The 21418-nt window shown below is 46.2% G+C and overlaps 1 protein-coding gene across 8 annotated transcripts in view; it reads left to right on the forward strand.

Annotated features, from left to right (window-relative positions):
- The first annotated feature begins 2187 nt into the window (after window positions 1-2187).
- The window catches only part of ASPH (aspartate beta-hydroxylase), a 188147-nt gene continuing 168916 nt past the window's right edge, over window positions 2188-21418 (forward strand). For 2 of the 8 annotated variants that reach the window (XM_075920638.1, XM_075920631.1), the window contains exon 1: window positions 2193-2382. In XM_075920638.1, the coding sequence (XP_075776753.1) occupies window positions 2316-2382 (67 nt within the window). In that variant the 5' untranslated portion in view covers window positions 2193-2315. Of the gene's footprint in view, window positions 2383-21418 lie in introns of all 8 variants that reach the window. The other 6 variants (XM_075920639.1, XM_075920632.1, XM_075920630.1 and 3 more) reach the window with 6 other exon arrangements.

The following is a 21418-nucleotide window of genomic DNA, read 5'->3' on the forward strand; positions in this document are numbered from 1 at the left end:
TGGATGCTGAGCAGCCATTTTTCTTCCTGTTAGCCCAGCTGACAGAATTGGCACCAATGTAATCAGAAAAATGTGATGTAAGGGCTAGCACTGAACTGAAATTCAGGAGTTCTATTCCAAGCTCGGTTACTGGCCTATCGTGACCTTAGGCAAATCAGACCTCTGTCAGTTTCCCTATTTGTAAAATGAGGATATTGATGCTTTGAGATTTACTGAAGAAAATTTCTGTATAATTTATTATATACTAACATTGTGCAACTGGATAGATATCCAACCTTTTCTTCTTTTAAATTAGAAATTACACATTATTTTCTATGCACATAATGTTGGATAACTGTCACAGTAATTATATTGCTTGTGCATAACTACACTTTTCTTGGGGTGCATGTCTCCCCAGGCACACTTGTATTATTTGTAAGGAAGTTCATGAAAGCCAGTAAGTCAATGTAAGCAAAACCCTACCTATGCATCTTTGCAACTGGAGCCAGCAAGCATATTTGCACCTCCTACCATAGACTCCATGGGTTCTATGGGGCTGGAGCACCCCTGGGGAAAAATTGGCCAGTGCTCAGTACCTGCTGGCAGCCTTGCTCCTGCCTTCTGTCTCTTCCTTTCATCTATAGTAACCCACCCAGTGGCTCTGCTGACCAACTCTTCCACCTCCTTCCTACCTGCCAGAACACAGCGGCTGCTGCAGTGGGACAGATGCTTAGGAAGGGTGCAATGGGGGCAGGACATAGTTGGAGAAGAGGTGCTATTTTAGAGGAAGGGATGAAGTGGGGGCAGGGCTGGAAAGGAATGGTTGATTACCCCCAAATTACAGGTGGAGCCAGTCCCTATGCTAGTTTCCCACCATTTTCCTTCCCCATATTCCTATTTACATTGCCAGTGGCTGAGCCCCCTGCTTGCCCCACCCAGGTTATAGCCTAGAACTACAAACAAGGCCCCTACGCAGGAATTTCTGTGGGGGTGGGAGTGCTTTTTTTTGTAAACGTGGAACACAAAGGTGTGAATGCACCACCACACTCCCCCAAGTAAGCAGAGAAATCAGCCCCAGCCTTCTCCAGACCTGCCAGAGCATGGGGAGGGAGGATCTAGCAGCACGCTGCTCCTACCTTGCTCCTGCCTTCCTCTAACTGGCTGGAGCATGCTTACTTGGTGGACCATGGGGGCTGCTTTTGCAATCTTTCAATCCCCCCTCCCGCCGTACTGGCCTGCAACACATACAATGATTCTGCCTCAGCCTATGCACATTGCCCTTGACTCCATGCCGCCTGTGGAGTTGAGGCTATTCAGTCAGGCTTGGGGGGCAGTTACATGGGCAAAAGCAAAATGTAAGGCTGCGTCTACACTGGCACGATCTTGTGCCAAAGCGGCTACTCTTGCGCAAAAACTTGCTGCCTATCTACACTGGCCATGTGTTCTTGCGCAAGTAAATCGACGTTCTCATGTATAAAATCAGGCCTTCTTGCGCAAGAACTATCATGCTCCCGCTAAGGAATAAGCTCTCTTGCGCAAGAGCTCTTCCAGAAGAGGCCAGTGTAGACAGGCAACATGAATTTCTGTGGTTAAAATGGCCATCAGAGCTTTCTTGTGCAAGAGAGCATCTACACTGGCATGGATGCTCTTACACAAACGCACATGCCAGTGTAGATGCTCTTTTCTGGAAGAGTTTTTGCACAAGAAGCTGCCAGTGTAGATGTAGCCCTGCAGGTCCTTTACCAAAGTTAGGTTGAGGTAAGGTGTCTTGCCTGGGTCGTGCCCTGCCGCGTACACCTCCCGTGGGTGCACAGCAGCATTAGCCAATTGCAATAGCTCCTGTGTCACCAACACAAGCGTCCTTACCCCAGCTAACTGAGCACCCCTGGGACTGGTTACTAGAGGTAGGGAAACTGAGGCACGGCGGCTCACTCAGCAACGCAGCTGAAGCCTGGCTACCCCACACTCGGCCAAGCCGCCCCGCCCACGGGCGCCCCTCGCTCAGGGGCAGCGCGCGCCGCTCCTGCTGGGTTGGAAGCTGAATCCTCGCGAGAGCGCTCCCATGTTGCCACGTTCCAAGCGCCCGGTTTCGGCACGGAGAAAGAAGCGCAACGCATCCCACCCAATCCTTTTGTCCGTACCAATAGAACGCACACGATGCCCCGCCCCCTTCCGGCGAGAGCGCTGCGATTGGTGGAGGTGGCTCTCAATCGGCTTCCGAAGGGGGTGGGTCCTTTGGCCTCAGCCCCGCCGCTCACGTAGGGTCGGTTGGGCGGGTAGCGGCTCCTCCCCTCGCGAGCGCGCGCAGTCCCCTCCGCTACCTGACAGACGGTGACATGGCTCCGCGCAAGAGCTCCAAAGGCACCGGTGGCGGCAGCAGCCCCAGTCAGGGGCCCAGGAGAGGTCAGTGCCGCCCGCCCGGCCGCGGCAGCCCCGCCCCGTGTCCCGCGCCGGGGCTGGGCTTGAGCAGCAGGCTGTGGGGGCAGAGCCGCGGGACGGGGCGGCTCCTGGGAGCGCAGGCGGGGTGCGCCGGGCAAGGGGATGCCGCTCCCCGAGTGCCCGGCGGCGGGGGCCCGTCGAGCCTGCAGCAGCCTCGGCCCCTGGTGCCCCGCGGGGAGTGGGCGGGGCGGGGATGTTGGGGCCCCGCGGGACTGTGGGCGCCGCTCGCTGCGTTTTCGAAGTTGCCGCTCTCTTGAGTGTCTGGCTCCGGTGGCCGGGCCTCGCTGCACGCTGGGCTCGTGCGGGAGTCCCGGGGGGCAGGAGGTGAAAGCGGCGGGTGGGTGCGGGAAAGCGCCGGCGGGGTTTGTGCGCGTGTATCTGCCTCCCTCTGACTGCCTGGTCACCTTCAGCCTCCTCCATGTGTTTACGTGTCAGCTCAGCGCTTGGAGGGAAGGGAGGTCGGAACAGATGGTTTAAATCTGTTACTCAGATTTCATTTATTCCCCTTTTTGCTCGAGTTTGAAGTGGAGGAGAAGCTTAGCGTGTAGCTGAGCAAACAGAGGAATTCCTCATTGCAGAGGATTAATCATGAGTAGAGCTGCATGTATTACTAGGTGTGCTTAGCCCAGTAATTTTAAACTTAGAAGTCTTAGACAATCAAGTCTAGGAGTGTCTTAAATTCCTGAATAAAAAGCAGGCTGCTTTTTGCAAAGAACTTTACAGTGAGCGTTGCAGTGAGTGAAAAAGTGCACTTTGGCATATTTTTAAAATAAGACTGCTTTTAGTGACTTGATACCACCATGTATAAAATACTGATGTCAAAATATTCTTTTGTTACCGTAACTGTCAAGTTTTTATCTCTAGTAATCTGAAGGCTTTTTAATTAGCTGTAAATTAGAAAGTGCAGATATAAAGGAAGATTTATTTTCAGAAAGTAAGACATGAGCAACTTGAAACTGGGTTAACAAAACTAACAATAGAATTAATAATTTTTTACAGTAAACTCACATAAAACAAAGTAAACTTCTGGGAGGAAAATACATGTCAGGTGAAAGTATATTAATGCCTTTCTGGTAGTTATATAACTGTACAGGTTGTAAAGAGCTGATCTCGTTAGCTTTACGGTGAGCACGCTTTGTGCCTATACATTGTTAGCTCTGTGGACTTCTAATTTTTCAGTTTTATTTATCACTACTAGCATAGATACAAGGTTGATCACGTGATCTCAGCCATGTGCATAGTACTAGTAGAACTTACAGTGCTCTATCAGAGGTTTATACATATGGCATTGTACTTATTGATCATTTTGATAATTGAGTACAGTGGTTTCAAATGACTCTAAAGAAACAATGTGGTTGAGGTAATATCTTTTATTGGGCCAACTTTTGTTGGTGAGACAAGTTTTACAGTTATACAGTGTTTAATTAGGTTAACAGCTGGTATGCCCCTTAAATTTCTCTTGAACAATTGATCTGGGAATTATGGGTGTTTATTATAATAATCATACAGCAACAGGAAAGAGCTTATTTCAGTTTTAAATTCTGTAAAATGCGTCTTTTGAAAAACAAGACATTAAAAATGCATCCTGTATAGAATCTGGGCTACTATAGAGAACTCCAATACACCTTCCAAATTTGTTTTAACATTTCAAGTTAAAAAAGCCTGAAACTCTTGATCATATTTACCTATGATGAGTAAGAACTTTTCCCAAATATTTATTAGGGATGTTAAAATGCATTTATTTAGGTAAATGTTTACCTGCTGAAAATTTCAGCAGATACACATTTACACATGGGGGGAGGGAGGGGAGTTGGGCAGCTCCCTAGGAGCTGGTGTGCGAAAGACAGCTCCCTGTGCATACTGGCTCCCACGGAGCCACATCTTCCCCACACGCTGCTGCCTCTGCATCTGATACAGTGTGGGGGGAGGAGGCTACATGTAACCGTTTACACATTCATATCCTTAATCATGTGTGCAGTTGACCTCTGTAAAATCTGTCCTTTTATTTTAAAAAAGACTTGGCCCGTATGCTTACATAGGATCCCCTTCAGTTGTGAATGGTGGAAACTAGTGTTTCCATATTTTATTTGGCCAAGGAACTCTTTTAAAATTTAAAGAATTTTGTAGAACCCCTAATAACAGTCTAATATAGGCTGCTAAAAAATAGACCACAAATTAGCATTTGTTTATTATTATACTTACTTAACAAGGTCATGAGATCAACCTTTAATTTAATTGCACATATTTAAAAACAAAAATCACATATTATTTTTTAAAATCATAAAACGTTATTGTAATGGAATTTTCTCGCGGAACCCTTATTTTCACTTCGTGGAACCCAGAAACACCATTTGGGAAACACTGGTGTAAACAGAAGTAAGGAAGGGGTGTCTGCATAAGGCTAGGTTCATAGTAGACCCAGAAGGTTGGCTTACGGTAAGTCAATGGGGAAGTTTCTTCCATAGACTCCATGGTAACTTGAATTAAAGTCTCCAGCAATGTTATTCATGTAGTTGGAGTTGTGTACTTTAGATCTACTTTCTGTAATATTGTAGGCATAGGCTAAGAGCTCTTCACTCCAGCTCCCAGAAAAGAGAGATGTGATGAAGTGGGGAAATAAGTTTTACATTTGCAACATGAGGGTGTCGAAGACGGAGTCCTCTGATTTGTGTGCATCACCTAAGAAAGATTCCAGGTATCCTTTTTTCTCAGAAACTAATGAGGAAAGACTTGTCTTCACACCTATGCATGGCCAGGGACGCTGGAGTCAATGAAGTCAGGAGGAACTGCAATAGCATTGAATATCATGATATTTGAGCAATCCGTTAGTCATGAAGGTCTGACCCATTGTGGCATTAGTCTCACAAGTAGGAGATGAAATCTGAAACAGAATGAGTTTCTGAAATTGTTATACAAAAGTTGAAATTAATTTAGACTTTGAAGTTGAAATTAAAAAATAGAATTGACTTTTTAAAAATAATGTACTTTTAAGATTACAGAAACTGAATAAAGTGAGTAGAATTTTACCATTCTGAAAAATGTAGATGTTAAAGTATCTTTTAACATAATTTTGATGTATTCATAAGTAGGTTTTTTTTCTGTCATAGATAGGAGTTTATCTACGGTTATTGGTGATCTTCCTGGAAAGTCACACTAGAAAACTTGCACGTGTGTTAACCAATGTAATTCAGTGCATTGGAGCAGAAGTCAGAAGATCTGACCTGTAAAAGTTTTGGAGCTTAATTTCTCTTGAAACAGAATAGATCAGTTATGTTACTATAGTTAAACAAAACAGTGTCTTCTTTCCAACTATTACAGTAGACTTCTGATAATCCGGCACCCTTGAGACCCAGGGGGTGCTGGATTATCGGATATGCCGGAGTTTCGGGAAGTACTTCGGCGGGGTCTTTCAGGACCTGCACTGCGTGGGGGGGTTGGCAGGGAACGGTGCGGGGAGGGGCGAACCCTCCGCTGTGTTGCAGGAAGGGGGTGGAAGCCCCACACAGCTGGCTTGCGAGTGGCGGCGGTGGAGAGGAGGCAAGAGGCAGGCAGCTGTTTAAGGCGGGTGGGAGGTGTCGGTGGGGAAACGGCGTAGCAAGGGGTGAACTCTCGTATTGCGGGGAGGCAGTGGAAGCCCCGTGCAGCCGGCTTGCAAGCGGGAAAACTCAGCTGCTGGCTTGTAAGCGGCGGCGGCGGAGAAGGGGCAAGAGGCAGGCAGCTGTTTAAGGCGGGCGGGGGTCAGCGGGGAATGCTGCCTGCCTCTCACCACCTCTCTGCCGCTGCTTCTGGGCAGCTCCAGTTGTCTGGCTGGCAAGAACATTTCCGGGTTCCAGTAGGTGCCGGACTATCAGGAGTGCCGGACCACTGGATGCTGGACAATTGGAGTTTTACTGTACTTAGTTATCATTGCAAGAGGGACCAATTGAGAAATACATGCCCTTTGAAGAGGGGTAAAGTGTATTAGTTCCTGGTTTAAATCTAACTATTTAGCATTTGTATAAAGCATCATTGTACAGGATGCTTTTTGGGAAGAGGCATAGTATTTACCCCAAGGAACTTAAAATGAAGGGTAGTGAAGCAATATAGGGAGGGTAGCCAAACTTACTGACTGTCTATGTTGCATACAACAGTCTTGAGAAATTCAAGAACAGGTGCACACCTATGTAGTGTCTTGGCTTCAGCCCTGCTCTTGCGGAAGCCCTGAGCCCCAGTGGGTGTGCCCTGCGTGGCTGAACCCAAGACCCTCTTATCTGTGGGACAGAAGACCCTTCCTCTACTACCCTGCTGCAAGGTAGAGGTTCCAAGCATCCTCCCTCTCCTCGACTGGTATGTAGAGAATAGAGAGAGGCATGGCGGGCTCTGTGAGATACACTTCAATGGTAAAACAGCCGCATGTGGCTTGCAAGCCACAGTTTGGTCACCCTTGCAAGATAGTTACATGGTATGGGGCAGAGGACAAGTAGGGGAAGAAGTTTTGTACACGTTAATCTGAGGTCGATTTGGTTTACAAGATATTCATCACATGAGTTTCTTCATTGGTGTAGATTTTGTAATTGCCATTAGAATGTGAAAGTCATTACTGACTGCTTCACATCTTTAGATATTAGTATGAAGTAATCGAATGCTTATGTTCTTTACATTGAGAAATTATGGTGATTTTCCTGCAACTGTTTTTTCCTCAAAGTTGGTACAAACAAGCTGCTGGGCTCTTACTACATTTAAAATGCAGAGCTGCAATGCTGGTGGTTCCCAGAGCCTGCATGAGCCGGGACCATTCAGTCCTGGCTTGAGCCAGCTCCTGGCGCTACCCCTGCTATGACTCTGCAGAGCAGTCCTTATCGACTAATCATATAGTCAATATGAATTTTATTAATGACATGATTATTCAGATAATCACAATTTAACATCTCTATTTAGGATCAGATTTATGGCATTTTCATTTGGATATGGCTTGTTATAAAAACTTCTGTATTAGAGATGTACTTTAGTAGTGAAATGGATTAGAAAGAGAAGATTGGCTATAAAGGTTAACATTCTAAACTAGAGTTTTCAGCATGTTAGAATGTGCATATCAAGGGTTTGTGATATGATAGAGCAGGCCTAATATATGTATCTCTGCAAATTTGCGGGTAGCCTTTTTTTATTCACCCTCCCCCACTAAAATCTAACTCCTTATTAAACATTTGCAGTTCTCTCTGAATCATAACTATAACTCTCCTTATCAGAACAATGTTCTATTTATTTTCATTTATTGTCTGAGACTGGCTTTCGGAAAAAGGTTCAAGAACCTTCTTATTGGTCAGTTAAATATAACCTAGGAAGTATTTTTCTAACCCATGTCAGTTGGTGGCTTGCTTTTGCCCTCATCTAAGTCCTTCACATTTCTCTTATAAAACTTGATTTAATATCTATATGCATAGAATCTAGACTCCCCAATGAGTGACTGATACTCCATTATGCTATGGACTACCAACCAAACAATAAAAGACAGCATCTGATGTCTGCACCAAGTTGCTTACAGTTTACGTATACTAGATAAGCTCAGAGATTTCCTGTTGGAAAATTTCTGGGGGCTGCTGTTAGTGGGGAGGTTAATGGATGGTTAGTGGGGAGGTTAATGGAGGAGGGTGATGAGGTGGTATGTCAGTCCTATCCTAGGGGATATATCTATATTGGTGGGAGGCTGCGATGAACAGGAAAGTGTTCTGCACTGATGGCTGGCCCAGTAAAGGGCCTGGCTCACTCTGTACTCAGCTCTTTTCTAGGTTGTTACTACTTCGGTCCATCTGAGATTGATAACTTGGTGATTATGATAACCTTCCCCTCACAAGCATGGAGGAGACATTCAAGCATCAGTTGGCAAAGAGCTATGATATATGTTGCTCCCCTTTCTCATAGCAAATGATGTTCTTGGACAAGAGAGACTTATGTTCAGTCTGGCTTTCAATAGTCCTTACAAGATCAGAGGAGGATTCTCCAGTTATTTCAGATTAGTGGAGTGATTAGTTCTGTTGTTTTTCTTTTTCTGTAGTTTCCTGCAAACTTCTTTAAAGGCAAGATTGGAGACCTTTACCGTCTCTTTAATTTTATCTCTTATTGCAGAACTACTGTTTGTGGTATGTAACTATTGCTGAAAGGTAGCTTGTGTAATATTGACTCTTAAAAAAGGGCTTCAGAGGTAATCCTGGCTGTTAGAGGCTGGTGAGCCTGACTTACGTACCAGGCTAATTGGTATAAATCCTAGTACAGAGTAGAATGATGAGACACCGAACACAAGATATTGAGGAAAAATAATCCTGGCTTTTTGTAAAGGAAAGTTATGCCTCGACAATTAATTAGAATTTTTTGAATGTCAGCAAATGTGGGCAAAGGTGATCTAGTTCATATAGCAGATTTGGCTTTTTAGAAAGACTTCTATAAGATTCTTCATCCAATGCTTTTAAGGAAACTAAGCGGTCAAGGTATTACAGAATACTGTCATACATCAGTAACTGGTTAAAATATAGGTAACTAGCTGGACTTACCCGGTATTGCCCGGGAAGCTGGAGGAACAAAATTTAGAAAAACAGAAGCTGGTCCTGACAGCCTCCTGCCACACCTCAGCTGCCAGTGCCTGACATCTGGTCATTATGGCAGACCCCCATGCTTTTCTACTGCTGCATAAAGCAAAATCTCTGACTCAAAAAAGAGGCATTGCTATGTTGAGAATCAGAGTTATTTGACTTGGCAAACTTAGATATGAAAGTCACAATAGAAACTATGTCTCTGTTTTCTTCCTGTGGGCTTCATTTCTCACTCACTCCCTGCAGGATTGTCCAGCCCCACTTCCTTCATCCTCCTACAATCCTGCCCTCTCCCCACTCGCTCCCAACGGTCCAGCCCCCCCGGACCAGCCCACTCCCCAACGATCCAGCCCCCGCAATTCTGCCCTCTCCCCACTCGCTCCAGCCACCCCATTCATTCCCCGCTCTCACTTCTGGGTCCCCGATGCATCACCTTCCAGGCATTTTTTGAAAGTGGCAGATGAGCGGTAACACCAGTCCCGCCCCCTCCACCTACAGCGAGTCCCGGCAGCAACCCGCCCGCCCATTGGTCGGCCGCCGGGCCCTGAGCCAATCGCACTATTGAAGAGGGGCCTCCACATGCTTCCAGAAATGGCAGGGCAGTTTTTTTCCCCGCACTACCAAGCTCTGTGCAGCCCCAGGGAGAGGTGTCGGTCTCATCTCTTCCCTCCCACAGTACCTTAACCTTTCTTCCAGGAGAGGGTTTTATCCCAGGGTGAGTTTGGTTGCGGTAGGTCTTATAGTGTCCAAGTTATTAGAACACAAACATTCTCCTTTATATATTAGATAAAGGGTAGCAATAAAAATTCAATTTTCACAATGGCTAGAGACAGTGTTCCCTCTAAACTGTGCACTTGTGTGGCCACTTGAGAAATTTAGATGCTGCCCAACTGGTTAGCAGAGTGCCCATAGCTAGATTTTGTGTTGCTAATGGGGGTAACAAACTCAGAGCTGGTAGGTAAGGTCCCATGGGAACCAAGACAAAGGAAAAACAACTGAAGAGAACTGGCAGTTTTTCAAAGGGACGTTATTAAAGGCCCAGAAGAAAACTATATCATTGTGTAGGAAAGATAGAAAGTATGGCAAAAGACCACTTTGGCTTAACCATGAGATCTTGCATGAACTAAAAATAAAAAATGAGTCATATAAAAAGTGGAAACTAGGTCAAATTACAAAGGATGAATATAAGCAAATAACACACACATGCAGGGGCAAGATTAGAAAGGTAAAGGCACAAAACAAGTTCTATCTAGCTAGAGACATAAAGAAGACATTCTACAAATATATTAGAAGCAAGAGGAAGACCAATGACAAGGTAGGCGCATTGCTCAGTGAGAAGGGAGAAACAATAACAGGAAACCTGGAAATGACAGAGGTGCTCAATGAGGGAATAATACCCTCCTCGCCACCTCAAAAAAACCTCAACACCCCTCTGTTCCATACTTTCCTCACCCATACCCAACAACTATCCAAATTCACATCTAGACTCCTTTCCAGCAATTACTTCCTTCTACCTCAACTCTTCTGTTATATTTGCACTGCTTCTGAAGAGTATGGGAAATATAGTATTGTACTGTAGTTTAAATGAATTGTTATTCAGTGTTCTGTATTAACATATCTAGTAAGGAATTTGCTTGTCTAAAACCATTTCTTGAATATTTTTTTGTTGCCTGGAGTGTTACAGGCACACTTGCTGACAGGAATTTGAAATAATTAAAACTGGTGTTACTATATTTTGGTTTTTGCCAATAAAATATGCAGAATTGGAAAATATTGTGAGCAGAATTTTTTTAAGTTTTTGGTGGAGGATTCCTCCAGGAGTAATACTAATATGCATGCATACTAGGATGATATACTACTTTAATTATCTGTTTGAAACTGAAAATAAAGATATACAAAACTGTAGACAAATCCTGTATCTTTGTGTTGCCTCATCTCCCTTCCCTGTTCCCTCCAAGGTCTTTGAGGAAGCTGATTTTTTTTTCTAGTGTTTTGACTTGCTCATGTGTCAAACACCTTGTCCTCTTCTCCACTGTTTTGTCTACATTATGCCCCTGGCTACATCTTAGCCCTCAGATCTCATCTGTGCTTTGCTCACCTTCTTTTCCTAATCTCATCGCATAGCTTTTTCACTGCTTCCTGCTTCTGGAATGGCACACTCTTTATCATTCAGCATCCTCACTCATTCTCTCTTGAAATCCCTCCTGACACCTACTTTATTGTATCTCCTGGTTTTTTTTCTTGCTCTATTTCAGTCTCCTATGCCTCCCTTGGTCTTCTTTTGATTTATAAATTCTTGAAGGTAGCAATTTTTTAAAAGAACTTTGTAAAGACTTACTTAAAGTTAGTGCTATGTAAGTGTTAGGGCTGGGCTGATGGCCCAGTGTGCCTCACCCCATTTCTAAATTATGTGCCAGAATTAATTGTACTGTTCAGTTAAATCTGTTCAGTTTTTTATTTCACTTTTAAATCAAGATAAAATCTTTTCTTCACAATTTCCAATAGCAATTACTAAAAAAGTGTGGATCTTACTTGATCACTTAGTACAATTTCACTACAATGACAGAATACCTACTATTTGTACTTCGTTAGTTTGGCCCTTATTGACACCAAGCTGCATTATGGGAGTTTTGAAACACCTGTTTTTAAATTTTGCAGATACTTGAAAATGAAGAGATGGATACTGCATTAACAAGCTACTAGCTGGGGGGGCTGATCAAATCACTATTTAATTAGTGATGTTGGCATGTAATTGAATAGTTGTGTAACTGCATCAAATTTTAGAGGTTATATGACTATTTGATAGTTTCCAGGGGCAGGGCTGGCAGCCAGTGTGCTCCTGGCCTCACTCCTGGAGGCCTGGGGAGCCCCCTGCCACCCTGTGTTGTTGCCTCTCTATCAGAAGCAGAAGTATGGGGTGGCAGGAGGGAGCCAATAAGCATTGGAAGCCGGTTTAAAAAACTGTTTTCCATGCAGACCAGCTCCCGCCTGCTGCCTCTTGCTGCTGCCTCTGTCTGTGGGAACTCAGGCCCCACCCCCCCAGCTGTCCATGTTGAGCCTGCACCTGCAGTAGATAGAGGCTACCTTGTAGCAGCCTCCCCTTCCCCTCCTAGGGTACGTCTAGACTACAGGCTTTTGTCGACAGAAGTTTTGTCGACAGTGTCTGTCGACAAAACTTCTATCGACAAAGAGCGTCTAGACACATTCAGTTCTGTCGACAAAGCAAGCTGCTTTGTCTATAAACCCTGTAGTCTAGATACAACCCTACATGCAATAACACCTTCTGTCGACAGAACTCTGTTGACAAAAGGCGTTATGCCTCGCAAAATGAGGTTTACCAGCGTCGACAAAACTGCTGAGTTCTGTCGACGTTATGTCGACAGAACTCAGCGGTAGTGTAGACACAGGTATAGTTTTGTCGACAAAAGTCCACTTTTGTCGACAAAACTCTGTAGTCCATACACACCCCTACTGTGCTGCTGCCTCTCATAGAGGCAGCGGTCCGGGGGGAGAGGAACAGGTTGCACTGTGGAGGTGGTGCTGGGGGGAGCTGGCTTTTAAGCCACTCCCCTAGTACTAGCTCCTGCCTTCCTCCCTGCCCCCTGGCCTCTGTAGGAGGCATCAAGGTGGGGGGCAAGCTGGTCAGTGAAGCTGGCACATGTGGCAAGCCATCTCCCTATGTGTATTGACTTGGTTGCACTCCATGCTGCTGCCTCTCTTAAAGGCAGGAGTGCGGGGGGAGGGGACAGGTGGAACCAGTGCTCATGGGGAGCCATCTTAAAGCCAGTTGCACATGGGCTCCATCTCCCATCTTCCCCCCTCCTTGCTGCCTATGTATCGGGGGGAGGGAGGATGGAGAATGCATGTAGTTGACAAGTGTCATTATTGAGGGTTAGCCAGCAGCCTGGGGAGCAAGGGATTAACTACACCTAGCCAGTTAGTGGAGTGGCCAGTAGAAATGTAGGTAGGAATTTCAAACTGGGACAAAGGAATTTTGGTTTTTCCCTCCTTGGTCTCTCTGTGTGAGTTCCTCTGCGTGTCTCTGTGAGTTCCTCCACATGTCTCTGTCTCTCTGTCTGTCTCTCTCTCTCTCTCTTTCTCTCTCTCTCTCTCTCTCTCTCTCTCTTCCCCCCCCCCCCCCCAATAACACAGTTGTTCACTTTCTGTAAGTAGGGTAAAGTTTAGATAAATCTGTTAGGTTTTCTTGTTTTATGGTTTGGTTATGGAATCTGATGTCTGTGCACTGTTTAAAAGATGTTTTGGCTTTTGTTTGTAACTAAGTTCTAGGCCCATGGAGTTCTCTCTGAGTATATTTTGTTACCTTTCCATTATGCTTGCAACAGGAATATTGTTGTAATAATAAAAGTTCTTTCTCTTTTCTTTTTATTAACCTGGGACCGGTTAATTGTGTGCCCTGATTTTTACTTTAGGGGTGAGATTTCCCAAATGATCTTTCCCCTGATTTCTTTATTAATACTTGGGTGGTGGCAGCGGAAGTTTTATTCCCAAAATCTAGGCTTTAAGATTTTGGGGGAAGTTTTATAACAAAGCCTGGTAGATAAGGTTTCGGGGTACACTTGCTGGCCCCCACTTTTGCATTTATCATAACAGAGTGGGGAAGGAGCCATGACAACAGGATTAACCAATAAGCCTATGCTTATTGGTTAATCATGTAGTCTTCTATATGTTAACATCCCTACACTTAATGTGGGCCTCTAGTTCTATTTTTAACTACTAATTGATAGAAATACTTGGTTTTTGGTGTCTTAAACCACCAAATATGCCTTCTGATTTTGGACATTGTCATTCTAAACTAGGGATGTCGAATTTCAATTAATCGGCTAATTGAATAGTCAATGGAATTTCTATTGACTACAGGATTATTTGATAAAGGGGGAGCTCGCCTCTGTCATTGAAATGTACAAGAGTGGCTCTTGTACATTTCAAAGCAAGGGGTTCTGCAAGGAATCCATGCATGTGGAATTCAGACCCCTTGCAGACAGGGGCTACTACAGCCATGTGCGTGGGGACTGAAGCAGTTCCCTCTCAAGTGGTGTTCAGACTGCTGTGCCTCTCCCATTGAAATGTACAAGAGCTGCGGGTGACTCTTGTACATTTCAAAGGGAGAGGTGCAGCAGGCAGGACCCTGCTTGAGCGGGGACTTCTTCGGTCATGCTCTTGCTGTTTCTCCTGCTGTTCCCCCATGGAGATGGTGCTGGGAGGAACCGACTAAGTTGCCTTCCCCCTGCACCTGCTCCTCCGCCCTCAGTGCCTCTGATACAGAGGCAGCAAGAGAAGGGGGGAAGTGACTAGTTGAGTAGTGACTTTATTACTGGATAAGCCTAAGCCTAGACACTTACATTCCTATTCTAAACTAGTTTGTCTGCAAAGATTGTAAGTAACTTGTCTAGCTGATCCTGACACTGTCTGTTTGGTTCTGAAAGTCAGTGACTTTACTAGCCACTGGTAAAGTAGTGTCTATTAATTTGGTTTAAATTATGAGAAGAGGAAATTGCATACTGAATGTGGTAGTCCTAGCTCTTAGTATTCCAGAGGAGTTCTTGGATGGACAGACAGATGCACAGACACACAAACTTTCTGAACTATATGTAGATACATGTTAAAATAACCAATTTTTAAATGTCAGTATAATAGACATTTCTTCAGCCTAGTGCAAAGATACTCTTTGCTCAATCTTTGCTCCACCGTGAGACATAAAAATGACTCCTAACCTCAATCCAGAAGTAGAGAATGGGTACTAGAGCTACAAAATCCACCAAAACTGATACAGTTGCATGCTTAAGAGCAATCCCCCAATGTTATAAATATTTAATGATAAATACTTGTGATGGCTGAGCAGGGAACTGAACAAGATACAGCCATTATTTGAGTAGATAGTGGATTACTCTGTTGTAAGTAGCCCAAAATATGAAACAGTTGTATCTCCTGTTTGTCTCCCTCCCTTCACAATTTCTCAGGCTTTTGACACTAACCAGTCACAAGTGAGATCTTCCAGCAAACAGGACTCCCATGGTTTCAAACATTTTTGCCACCACTTTGTCTAATTCTGCTCAGAGGAGGGGGTTCTCCCGGCCCCCTGGCTAACACTTTTGCTAGCTACCTAAGTTTAACCCCTCAGTCACCAGATGCTGGTGAGCACTCCTCCTGTCTATTACATCTATTCAGTGACTGGCTTTGTATCTGGTAGCAGCATAAGGTGAATATGTCCGTCATCCTGCAATGTCACTGTGAACAAAATGAAGAAAAAATGATCAGTGTGATTCCTAAGGCACGGGATTATGGGTTTAAATAAGCAATGGCAACTGAGTCACAAAGCTTCTGTCATTCACAGGTGTGTAATGCCCTCCCCCAACAAAAGCTTTGTTGAGGCAAGTGTTAGTGCTTTGTTGGAAAGATGGCTCAATGCCACTGGTAGCGGGTGGAAGATTTTTGTCTGCAGTACTGGCAACCTGCGGTGTTTACACTGCCTGATTTTTAGTGACTAAAAGTTGTGCAGTGTAGACATACCCTAAGAAATCCATAATGGAGAAGTACCCACATTTCTTGGGTATTCTACGGCTGTGAGACAGCATGTTAACTACCTATGTGTGCCAGAAAGAGTTACTTAAGTGTTGCAGAGTAAGGGTAAGTAGGATACTATGTTTACATATAAAGTTGTATTGGACAAAGACACAAAAGCTGCTGCATGTTGATTTGTGTAATTGGTTATGCTTACTCTGTCCTATCTACTAAATTATAGGTCCAGCTTTAGTGTGTAAAGGGCCATAATAAATGTTCTCATGCTTGGTATCTGTTCTCCAGGTATGGCTCTACAGTAGAAGTCTCCCTGGTAGCAGTCTCGCTCCTGGGGAGCCAGTGAGTTGCTCCAACCCCCTACTGGTTAACCGATTAACCATGTACATCCCTAATACAGGCCTGCCTTTGAAAATCTGAGCAAGTAAAGTTTAGAATCCCAGATATTCAACTGTTGCAATAAAGACAAACTTGTGTAAGTGTATACAGTAAACTTCCGATAACCCGGCACCTTTAGGACCTGGGGGTGCCGGATTATCAGATATGCTGGACTATTGAAGGTGGGGTGAGGGGGATGGAAGGAGCGGCGTTGCGGAACCAACCCGGCAGCACCCCAGCTGCTCTGCCCTGGGCTTCCCCGAGTCAGCCACTGGTGAGTTTCAGCAGCAGCTGACTCGGGGAAGCCCGGGGCAGAGCAGCTCCAATTGTCTGGTTGCCTGGAGCGCTTCTGGGTTCCAGGAGGTGCCGGACTATCAGGAGTGCCGGACCACTGGATGCTGGACAACTGGAGTTTTACTGTATTATGTAGTAAAAGGTGCCACAGGACTACTGCTTGTATATTATGCAGTGATAGTTTAAGTGAGTTTAAGTCCGCTGTTTCTGTAAACTGAAAATAAAGCTTTGATGTACATATGGTCACTAAAAGAATAGTTCAGTCTTTTAAAAAACTTCAATTTTTAAAAATCTGCATTGGAACATGTTACCTCTGCTTAGTGCCCTTGCTAATTCCTTTATTGGATTTTTCATTGTAGAGATCTTATGCAGTGAAGTTCTGATTCTGTTCAGTTGGTTCTTTCCTGATGAAGATCATAATCTGGTAATTTGTGTGGAAAGCATGCAGTGGTTGACTTGTTTTTTTTCTTTCTGCTCTAACTGCATCATATGGACTGTCTTCCTGCATGTAGAATTTTTTGTGACTTTGAAATGAAAAGTGAATATTACCTGTATGAACTCTCTTGCAAACATTCCAGTATGAAATGATCAGGTACCCATATGCTGAACTTCTACAGACTGTAACTTTTGTACAGTTTTTGTTCATATTTTTAATGTTCACAAGAGATCCTAACCTGTGCCTTGGTACATATTATAACTTGCCTACTACTGCATAGTGCTGTTGCAGGTTTATATCTATTTATGAAAAAGTTTAATACCAAACACTAAGAATGTTGTTGAGTGAAATGAGCTACTGTTTTACTGTATAAACAAAGTGTTCTTTTTAAAATATAGGATGTTGATTGCTTTAAGGGAGAAGAAAAGAATTAAGTTAACCAGAACTTAAATCATTCAAAATTGGCATGATTACTCATCCCCAACTAGTTTGATACCATTTTATTTCCCATACTTAATACTATGAAAAGATGTGAACAGTATTTGGAAAAATATGCTCATGGAAATTGAATGCTATTAAATGAATTCTTAAAGACTGATGGAGAGAAGTGTTACATGTTCTATTATGGATGATGTGAAGAGTTAAAAGTGTTCTAAAAGTTAAAATGCCTAAATAGTGTTAGAGGCCAGAGTTAGACTTCTAATTTATCTATTAAGGATACTTACTTCCAGGGCTCGACAAATAATGTAATCTACTCGCCTAGTCTAGGCTACGTCTAGACTATATCCCTCTGTCGGCAGAGCGATGTAAATGAAGCACTTCGAAATTGCAAATGAAGCTGGGATTTAAATATCCTGTGCTTCATTTGCATAATCACATAATGATGCTATTTTTGAAATTGAAACAGCAGTCTAGATGCGGTTCTTTTGAAAACAGGGCGCTTTTTGGAAAGATCCTGTAAACCTCGACCTGTTTTTGAAAGAACCGTATCTAGACTGCAATTTCAGTTTCAAAATTGCGTCATTACATGATTATGCAAATGAAGCGTGGGATATTTAAATCGCAGCTTCATTTGCACTTTTGAAGTGTTTCATTTACATCTCTTTGCTGACAGAGGGATGTACTCTAGACACACCCCTTCCGTTGAACACAAAGGGAGGGATGTAAAAGAGTAGTTGAGCTGACTATTAGCACCCCCCACCCTTTGCTGCTTCTATATCAGAGGCAGCAAGCCGGGGGGAAGCAGGAGCTGGTGATGGTGGGAGCCAGCTTAAAAGCTGGTTTCCCCCCAACACTGTTTCTGCAGTGCCGCTTACCACCGCTCCTGCGCTGCTTCCTCTATTAGAGGCAGCAGTGCCGGGGGGAGGGCAGGAGAGGCTGCTCTGGCAGCAGCCCCTGTTTGCAGGAGTGGGAGCGGGGAGGGAGGTTCCTCTGTCCACAGCAGCAGCCACTGTTCACAGTGAGCAGGACTAGCTGTAGACAGGCGCTGCTGCTGGAGCAGACTGTTTGCAGCCAGCCACTGTGAACAGGGGCTGCTGCCAGAGCAGCTTCTATTTGTGGTGTCTGGGGCTGGCTGCGAACAGAGGCTGCTAGACCTGGGATGAGCTGGGACTGAGTAAGCCCAGCTCAGTCCTGGCTCATGCCAGGTTCAGGAGCAACCTCCACTGTGGCTCTAAGGATGTTGGCTAGTTGTTAAGAAAGGGTTTAAGTGCCACTTCTTGCTCAGGCTACGTCTGAGCACAACTCCAGGCTGCCACTCTGCACTCTAAAAGGGACAGAGAGGAGCTGGTGTGCAAAGATGCTGGCTCATTCTCTGATCCCCAACCAGGTCTCAGGACAACCCTCATGTGGCCCCTCTGCATTTTTAAAGGGACACAGCAACGGCAACCAGCTTGCACTGAGACAGACAGTAAAACTGACCAGCGGCTGAATCGGGGAAGCCGGAGGCAGAGCAGCTGGAGTGCTGCCGGGTAGGTCCCGTAGCGCTGCCCCTCGGGGCTGCGGGACCAGGAAGCCCGAGGCAGAGCAGCTCTGCCACGGCTTCCTGAAATCAGCCCCTGATCAGTTTCAGCAGCAGCCGACTTGGATACACCTGGGACAGAGCAGCTGGGGTGCTGCCGGGTTGGTCCCACAGGGCTGAAGAGCTGCTCTGCCCCAGGCGTCCCCAAGAGCAGCTGGGGTGCTGCCGGGTTGGTCTCGTCGCGCCAAGGGTCGGCGCTACCAGACCAACCAGGCAGCACTCCAGCTGCTCTGCTGCAGGAGTCCCCGATTCAGCCGCTACTGAAGCTGACCAGCAGCGGCTGAATCAGGGACGCCTGGGGCAGAGCCGGACTATCGGAAGGGGGGCTATGAGGGGTCTGGGGTGGCATCCCCCCACCCCAACCCAGACTACTCATAGCCCCCCCCCCCTCCGATAGTCTGGCATATCTGATAATCTGGCACCCCCTGGGTCCTAAAGGTGCCAGATTATCGGAAGTTTACTGTACTTATTTTTTTGTTTTTTTGCTTGCTTTTTAAAAAATGACTTGCAAGTTAGTCAGTCTGTTTCTATTAAAATAGTGTCCGTGTCTGTGCCTAAAGTGGTATTTGTAACATACTTATTCAACCATGGTAAGCCGTGGATGAGGAGGTGGGTAGGGAGTCAGTAGGGGCTAGGAGAGGCACTGGGGTGATGAGCCTTGGGCTGGTGCCAGAACACAACTGGAGGATGGAACCCTCAACCCAAGAGCTAAAGCCCGAGGCCTGAACCCCACAAACCCTGGGCAGGTGGGGAACTTTCACTAGCTGCAGGCTCCTCTAGTGTTTGTGACTCCACTTCTTGTTCCCCTCTCCCCCTGCCCCAATCTCTGCCCAGGAGGTTGTGGTTACAAGAAAAGCCTTTTGTGGCCATATTTGGGTAACATTAACATACTCAAGTAAAATATTAATGTGTCCAACACACAAGGTATCAATGTTTTCTTTATTTATGACAGGGGTGGGGTACCTTTTTGGGGGTTGGGGGCTACTGATCCATAGAAAAAATCAGTTGGGACCACGCAAGTGAGACGCTAAAAACCTCCAACTCTCACTGACGTGGCCCCAACTGAGACACCTCACTCCTCTTATGCTCCAGCCCCACGGAGTGAGGGGAAGGGACAGGGAGGACTGAGATTCAGGGCTTCCCACAGACCAGATTTAAACTTTCTTGGGGTTCCAGAGTTAGTGGGACAAAAAATGAGGGGTTCAGTGTGGTGGACAGGGCTGCCAACAAGTGGGATAGGGATGGGGGTACAGAAGGGGGTGGGAGGGTGCACAAGCAGGCTGGGAGTAGGGTATCTGGCTGGAGGGAAGGGAGCAAGAGCGAGGGAGGGTGCAGGAGCAGGGTGGGGGTAGTTGTTTGGTCGGGGGGAAGTACAGGAGCAAGGTAGGGTGCAGAGGCAGGCCAAGAAAGAGGTTGCAGGAGCAAGGGATGGTTAAGGAGCAAGCTGTGGGTATGGGGTCTTGGCGGGGGGAGGGGAATGAGTGTGGGGGATTGGAGTGCAGGTGTCTGGGCATGAGAGGGAGATGCTTACCTGGCTTCGTACCCTGGTACAGTGGAGTAAGCTAGACAGTATGTCACTGTGCTGCTGTGCCCCAAGAGGATGGGGGAGGGGAGGGAGCTTAGCTCCCTCCTGGCCAGCAAAGAGTCCTTAGGCTCCCCAGTCCCATGACTGTCCAGTTCGTTTACCCAGCCAGAGATGTTGGCTCCCAGCACCCCCCCCACAGCAGGACTCTCAGGAACGCTTCACAGGGTACGAGACAGCTAGGGACTGTGCAGCATTGACACTAGGGATGGTAATACAGTGATCTCTCACCTGGTACGGAGAAGCAGCTGGCCCTGAGGAAGGGTAGGGGAGCTGTTTAGGCAGGGATCCCTTGCTCAGTGCTGAGATGCTGAGTCATTCAGTGGTTTCAGGAGGAACTGTTGGTTGATGCTGACCTCAGTTATCTCACGGGATGTCAAAGAGGTTGATGTTCTGTCCCCATGTGGGAGAGGGGGAGGTGAAGTTGTCTAGCTTGTTACAAAAGGGGGTGATTTCAGAGAAATGGACTGACCTGGGCATCCATGTACTCCCTGAGAGCAGGCCAGGCCTCGCTCCACCCCCTGCATTGGTCCAGGGCTTGTGCTCTGACCATCGGTTTGTGCCCTGCTCCTTGGTATGGGTCAAGTTGTGGGCAGTCCCCGGGGTCTGCTCTTTGCACAGCCTTGCTTGTGGAAGGGGTCACATGTTACCATGTGCTCTCAAGTTCTACAATCTCTGAGCCTGACCCCATCACACCATAGTCTCTAATTCCCCCATTGCCTCCTCACCCGGGCCCTCGGTTTCCCTGCCCCTGATTCCCACCCCATTGCTCCTCCTACCCCAGGCCCTCCACTGCCTCATCACACTCCCCCAGCTTCACCATTGTCTCCTCCACCTTCTTGTTTCCTTGGACCTGGCACCTTCATATCCCCCAGCATCAGACACCCCAGATCCCATCTGTCAGTCTTGTGCAGTGGCAGCTGCCAAGAGCTGCAGTGGCATGCTGGGAGCCTCAGTGCCACAGGGACGTGTGTTCCAGCTCTGCGTGGGGTTCCTATGCTGCCCAGCAGTGGTGGGCAGGGAACGGGCAACTCTTGGGGGCACCAGGGGCAGATGTGAGTGGGGAGCTGGGTCTGGCAGGGAAGGTTGGGGCTTTTTTCATCCTATTGGGTACCCTCCCAGTCGGGGTTGGGGGGAGGAGAATGAGCTGAAGCCACTGACCACCTGGAACTCACTATGACAACTAGGCTATG

This window comes from Pelodiscus sinensis, chromosome 2, assembly GCF_049634645.1.
Source record: "Pelodiscus sinensis isolate JC-2024 chromosome 2, ASM4963464v1, whole genome shotgun sequence".
Lineage (NCBI taxonomy): Eukaryota > Metazoa > Chordata > Testudines > Trionychidae > Pelodiscus > Pelodiscus sinensis.